Source organism: Pterocles gutturalis, unplaced genomic scaffold (assembly GCF_000699245.1).
Source record: "Pterocles gutturalis isolate BGI_N339 unplaced genomic scaffold, ASM69924v1 scaffold46683, whole genome shotgun sequence".
In the NCBI taxonomy this organism is placed as follows: domain Eukaryota; kingdom Metazoa; phylum Chordata; class Aves; order Pterocliformes; family Pteroclidae; genus Pterocles; species Pterocles gutturalis.
Genome location: NW_010124696.1, coordinates 1 through 6,700, shown reverse-complemented (window position 1 = coordinate 6,700; position 6,700 = coordinate 1). Strand labels below are relative to the sequence as shown.

The following is a 6,700-nucleotide window of genomic DNA, read 5'->3' as shown; positions in this document are numbered from 1 at the left end:
CTGGGGGCTTAAGCCACAGAATGGAAGTTAACTTCTGCTTCTCTTCTGTCCTGACTCACTGAATAACCCTGAAAGAGTTGTTTGTTTGCTTCTGCAGGTCAGGCCACAGTCAGGCCTGAAAAGCACCTCATTATCTCAGAAGGAGCTATCAAAGCTCCTATGTTTTGCTCTATGAAGAGAGATAGGAGGCTAGCTGGGCTTTGGTCTGATTTAAGTCACTGTTCTAGTGGGCAACAGTGTCCCTTTAGGAACAGCATCGTCCTGGTACAAGAGTTTCATCCTCTGTGTGACTGTTGTACTCCAGGTACTGTGGAGACCGAACAGCAGGCAAGACAGTTCACTAGCACACGGCAGAGAACTTCCTCTAGCCTGAAAGGCAGATTTCCAGGGAGACTAAAGGGTTTGTATCCTGCCCACCCCACCCTACAGGCACCAACTAGGACAGCGCAGGAATTTCTGGTCCCGCAGCAGAGGGGCCATCCACTGTATTTTGAGTAGCAGGACAGATCTGCAACTGCATCTAATCACATGCACCATTTAAACCTGGCTTCAAAGAGAAAGGACAGAGGAAGAAGACATTTCCTGCATCTGCAATAGGATCTTACCAACGTGCAGAAGGCTGTCCTGCGAGGAGGGGGACTGGTGTGTACTCCATGAAACCTGACATCCAGGGGAGAGGCAGGTGAAATGTCCAAAATGTTCAGCCTCATAACTAGACAAAAACTTCCATACTCTACCGCATCAGCAATCTGCCTTCTCTGTTACCAAGCTTCTTCCAAAAAAGCAGTCTTTGTGCTTCCCCATTGCCTCCCATCTTACCCTAGAAAGGGTTATTTTTACCCCATAGTTTTCCATCTCCATTGCCTAGTCAGGAGTTCTTATAACATTAATGCTACCTTCCCATTGAGCATGCCTCATTCCCCAGTCCCTGCCTTAGAACAGACCTTCCCAAGGCATCCACCTGGCACAGACTTTCTTACCTAGATCCAGGATGTGCATGTCACTGAGGTAGAGAGAAGTTCTCCGACCCCCAAAAATCAGCAGCTTGTTCTTCAGTAGAGTAGCTGAATGCCTGGGCAGAGAAGCAGCAAGTGAACAAAGCATCTTCAGCAAGTTCCCAAAACTGATGTTCCAGCCTTGGCTTCTGCTATTGGGTTGCCACAGCCTCAGTCTACACCTGCCTCTACCCAAGCCACTGGGGCCCAAGGGCAGAATCCCACCAGGATTCATGACAAGAGGTACTGGGAGTCACACTGCTCAAATCATAGCCCCGTCTTAAGGAGCAAATGGTGGAAAACAATCACCTAATATTTAGGAAATTACACTGGGGTGGGAGGGAAGGTGAGCAGAGGCTTCCACTCTGTTTTGGAGGGTTGCAATAAGAGCACTCACCCAAGCCTAGGCAGAGGCTTCTCCCCTTCTGAGATGGGCTGGTACCAAATTTCATGCTCTGGATTGAACACATAGAGCGCATTGCTGCAGGGCCCAACTGCCAGCGATGCCTTTTTGGGGAAAGACCCTCCAAAAACAAAGAGCTCCTTGCGGTAGATAGTGGCACTGTGGTAGGTGAGCGCTGGCATCCTCCCTTTAGCCTGGAAAAAGTTCAACATACGTTTGTTATGAAAAGTGTGTTATTTGCTGCATGACCCATAGGGAAGGGGCCCACATCATGCAGTGAGTTTGATAAGTCTCAGTTTTCACTTTATTGCCTCCCCAGACAGATCTTTGTCACAAAGGCACAGTACATCCTTTGCATACTCTGCACCACCAGAATGCTCTGATGAGAGAAGAAGTCAACCTCCAACCCCAGCTTCCTCAGAAGACAACAGAGAACAGAAAGATCTCATCCAGGCTTATCCTGTAAAAGCCATCCTGTGCCTTAGCCAGGAAACAGACAGATACTCCCTCGCTGACAGGGCCTCCTGCAAGGACATGACAGGCAACTACAGAGCTCATAGATCTGCTGTGCTCAGAGGAATCCCTGATTTGAGAAGACCAGCTCTTCGCCTCAGCATCCAGTGCAGCTCTCAACATATAAAATGAGAGGCCACGTCCCTCTGCGGCTTGTACAGTACCTCCCACCCACAACCTTTGCCAACACACCACTCAGCCGCAACCATTTTTTCACCTTGCTTCGTTAATTTTAGGCACAGCCCCTGGTTTCTGACAAGCTGGTGGCCTTTCAATACAGCCTTCTTATATCTGTCAGTCCCAACTAAGCAGCTCATACAACCTCCAGCAGCAGTGGACCAAGACTACTGGAGTAAGGATACTGCCACGTTCAGGAGGGACCTGCCACCCCTCCCATGCTTTTGCCTTGGAAGAGCTGCAGTACTTACAGCCACAAGGAGCCATTTCCAGGTGACTGTGTCCAGAATGTAGATGCCACTGAAGTCTTTGTCCTCCTTTATGCCCCCAAAGACATAGATACGCTTGGTGTCTGGGTCATAGGTAGCTGTGTGACCACGCAAGTATGATGGCATGGCATTTTGTAGCTGGGAACCCACTGGAAGCCAGAAATCACTGTCTGTGGGAACAACACCAGTTGGTGTGGGAATTCAAAGATTCCCAACTCATTAGGAAATTGCCTGGTGTGGCATCACCACCAGCCACTACCCAGAACTGACCATGCTAGGAGGTGTGACATCTTTACTGTCCCCTCCCCACACACAGACCCCTGAGGGCCCCCTCCCAAAAGCATGACTTGTTCTTGAGTTCCATCACCCCCATTGCCTTCAATAGCCTGAAGTCCCCACCAATTTCCAATTTCCAGAGTGCATCCTTGCAAGACTGCTCATCAACACCTTCTCCACCGATCAGAACAGCTGTCCCCAGGTCACTGAGGCACATGGCATGGCACCACCGGGGGCTGGGACTGCCTGGGGAGGGGAGAGCACAGGGCTGTGAGCAGAGTCAGACAAGACACCCCAATCCCCTTCCCTGCTGGGGTGAACAAGGCAGATGAAGGCTCAGATGGAAGAAATGAGAAGGCAAGAGCTCCAGGTCCCTTTCCTCTGGGGTGGCAAAAGACATAGCTCCCTGGGTAAGATTTTCTGTTGGCTTTGGGGAATAACTGCTGTACTAGGAAATATATCGCTATCAGATGGAGCCAGCAAGGAGTCTGGCTGGATGGTAGGACACATACAGGCTGCCACTTCAGACAGGCTTGGATGCCCCCACTGATTACCCATCCCCAGAAGAGATATCCCAGTTGTGCAATCCCCTTGCATTATCCTTGTGAGGGAGGGCTACCCGGGGACAGCTTGTTAGAGCCTAAGATACAGCATCCAGAAGCTGGCAGCTGCTTCCAGAGATATTTCTTGTACTGCTCTGTTCCTCCTCCTTTCCTCTCCCAGGCCGCTGCGGTTGGCTGAGCAAGCTGAAAAATACTTTTTAATTAAAGTCTATTCCACATCTTACCCTCTGCCTCAAAGGGCTGTGCACCCAGAGGTGTGCCTGAGATTCAGAGAGGCTACAGAAGCATATTGGAGAGCCCGACCTATACTGAGGGCAATTGGATGGAGAGGAACAGTACATACACACAACCTACTTACTGTTCCTTATCACTGCAGAGATAAAGGATCAAGAATGAAAGGCCTGTGACATTAAAGGAAATGGCACCACTGAGTGGCTGAAAAGACAAACCAGGGTCTAGGAACCAGATCCTCACCTTGCAACTCCTTCACCGCCAGATCTGCAGAGGAAACACAAAGATGGTCTCATAAAGAAAGCAGCCAGCAGGGATACCCTGGAAAGTGCTCTGCTCCATGGTTTAAGAGCCCTTTGGCCTTCCTTCCTCCAAACCCCAGCACAAAGCTACATCATTGCAACAAACAAGGTGCAAGACCAAGAATCATGAAGAAAGTCTCATCAGAAGAAATGCAGAAGACAGGTAAGAGCAGTGGCACACTTCCCCTCTCTCCTATCACACTGACGCCACTGCATTTGACCCCTCTGATGGAAGCTGATTTCCCCCATTCTCACACTGCCTACAGCAGAAGCAACTTTATGATGGAGTTGTATTTGCCTTTGTGAGAAGCAAGCCAAGTCCCAGTAAGTCATTTCATATCAAACATTTACACACAAACTTGGTCACACCCTGGAGCTGACTTGGAATTCACACTCCAGAAGCTAAGAGTTTTGTTTCCAAACCTCCTGGGAGCACCTTCTCACTACTGAAAAGTCAGTACAGTTATACTAATTACAGATATATTCCCTTTCATATTCTCTATACTTTAATAACAACCAATGTCCTCTACAGACCAAGTGGTATATGCTGTTAGTAAGGGAGCAAACAGACTAATGGAGAGGTTACAGAACTTCACAGCAAGTAACTTCCTTGTGCTTCAACTTACTGTTTTGTAAAACAAGGCTAACGACACTCGCCTTCATGTTATGGTACAGAGTGTTGGCACTAAGAGTACCCCATGTTCTATTTCTGGCCTTTTCCCAACAGGCAAAAATTCATCAAGCAGTTTAGCCAGGACTAAGGAGCAGTTCTTGGTACTTTGCAAGCCAAGAGACACAAGCCCATCGTGCCTTGGAGGTATACAGAGAAAGGGACTGGGATGTTGTTGTCCAGCAGCATTGACAGATCATTTAGACAAGACCCACAAAATACACCTGAAAGCTGCCAGAGTTACCTTCTTCATCAAGATCGCTCTCAGATGCTGTGGGTTCAAACAAAACTTTCCTGGGCTTCTTGGGGTGGACAGGACTCTTCCTCCAGGCCTCACTGGCCTCCACTTTGACAGATGGTGGCTTCAGGCCACAGGGTACTGCCAGGGTCCTCAGTGATGGGCGGACGTCCTTCCTCTCGAGCCTGCAGTCACCTCTAGCAGTCACCTCTGAGCTCTGACTATTAACCTGCAACAAGAGTCCCAGTCAAATCAGCCCTGAAGAAAAAGACCTGAGGTGACCTGCCTATTACTGGGCCAGAGATTAGTTTCACATGGTGGCTGTTTTCAGGCTCGTCCTCCTGTTGAGTCTTAAGGGCCAGCATGCCAACAGTATCAGCCATAAAATACATGCTGAGCAATACAGCTACCTGTTGCTATATGCCCAGTGGTCCACTCCCAGAGCACTGGCTGTGACGGGCACAGCCAGCACAAGGCAACTGGAAAGGCCATCTGTGCTAGGAGTAAGTAGGCTGATCAAGGGCTCTTAAATTCAACCCTTTCAAAGGCATTTCAACAGAGAGCACTAGTTTCTTTAGCAAAAGTGAATCTTCAGCTTCAAAACCTGCTCAGCCAGGTCTCCACTAAGAGAGTGGCAGAAAATGCTTCTGCTAGGCATCAACTGAGCAGCTATGAGTGAGGGAGAAGATACTAAGGAGGGGGTGAAATAACGAGAGGAAGACTCCAGGATACACATACTGCAGTAGGATCCTCTAGGTACTGGCCAAGGGGCACATCATCCACTGGGAGCACTGGTGACTGTGTGGTCTCTGGGACGAGGAAGGGGCGGGCGGGCGTACTGTTGGAGACACCTCGGAGCAGCTGCAGCAGAAACAGTGACAGCAAGAATAAAAAGACATGTCAAGTGTACTGGCCTCCATCCACAAAGAGTGAGCAAAATTATGTCTTGCAAGGGACAGATTCCTTGCAAGGGAACAGCCCAGCTTTCATCTCCACCACCAACAGAATAATCAAAGAAGAGCAAAGCCAGGCACTGGGAGATGCTAAATCCAAGGGCTTCAGTGCAAGGTAGAACAACTAAGTACTATAAACACAGAAGAGAGGGGAACTGGAGGCGAATCACTCTCTGCTACCCATCTCCTATGATTTTGGCAAAGCTCTGTTTAGGCAGTAGGCCTGGAACATCACAGAAGGTTTAGGCTCAGCACAGATGTGCATTAACAGATCTGTGCGAGGTGGCTCTCTGCCTTCGAGTAGCAAAGAGAAGGAAAGGGGAGGATGGGAGAGGAAGTTCTGTAGCTCAGAAGTGACAAGGTTTGGGAGCCAGGGCAGGAAGAGAGGAGGATGTCGGTTCATTTACCTGCCCATTGACAGTCAGGACAAGCTTCACAGAGTTGCCTTTATCCATCTCTTTCAATGAGGCCATGAAAACATCTGTTCTCCAGTCACCTTCCCACACCAGAGACCTGCACAGGGGACCACAAGTTTTCAGCCCACAAGTGACACCGACTAGTGAAAAATTCCTGCTCCCACACTAGCTGATAACATCCCAAAGCCAAAAAAGATCTAGCCCTGGAAGCAGCCAAAAGGAAGCTGAAAGCAACACTAGAGGGAAACACCACCGTGGAGGACTGGGAGCCTGAGCAGTTTGGGGACAACACCAGCAGCCCCAGGCAGCACCACAGAGCAGAAAGCTTTTCCAGCACACGCCTCCCGACACCCCAGGAGCGACCTGTGGGCTGGCTCCAGCGTGCCGACCCGCTGCGGCGGGATGCCCGGGGACACCAGCACGTCCACTGCCACGCTCGTCTCCGGAGAGTAACAGCTCCAGTCCCCCAGCCCAGCGGTTTTGGAACGGGCGGGGCCAGCCAAGCCTGGAAACCCATCTTGCTGGACTGGCTGTGAGGGAGGGAAGAAAAGCAACAGAAACCAGAGATAATCAAATACCAAAAGGGAAGGTCCAAAAAATACTTTAAGAGGCTTGAAAACACGTTTATGCAAAGGGGAGGGCAAAAGGAGAGGGTTTGAGAAGAGACAGGGCAGGGATGCGATGAAGAAGATAA

At 49.7% G+C, this 6,700-nt stretch overlaps 1 protein-coding gene across 1 annotated transcript in view; it reads right to left on the bottom strand.

Moving 5' to 3' along the window:
• RABEPK (Rab9 effector protein with kelch motifs) overlaps window positions 1–6,536 on the bottom strand; it is a gene marked incomplete at its 5' end in the record, with an annotated part of 7,096 nt that extends 560 nt beyond the window's left edge. The window contains 10 exons of the mRNA XM_010078320.1: window positions 606–660; window positions 981–1,072; window positions 1,393–1,592; window positions 2,340–2,527; window positions 2,757–2,879; window positions 3,671–3,694; window positions 4,644–4,866; window positions 5,376–5,498; window positions 5,998–6,103; window positions 6,358–6,536. Coding sequence (XP_010076622.1) covers window positions 606–660; window positions 981–1,072; window positions 1,393–1,592; window positions 2,340–2,527; window positions 2,757–2,879; window positions 3,671–3,694; window positions 4,644–4,866; window positions 5,376–5,498; window positions 5,998–6,103; window positions 6,358–6,536 — 1,313 coding nt within the window. The remainder of the gene's footprint in view (window positions 1–605; window positions 661–980; window positions 1,073–1,392; window positions 1,593–2,339; window positions 2,528–2,756; window positions 2,880–3,670; window positions 3,695–4,643; window positions 4,867–5,375; window positions 5,499–5,997; window positions 6,104–6,357) is intronic.
• Window positions 6,537–6,700: the final 164 nt, after the last annotated feature.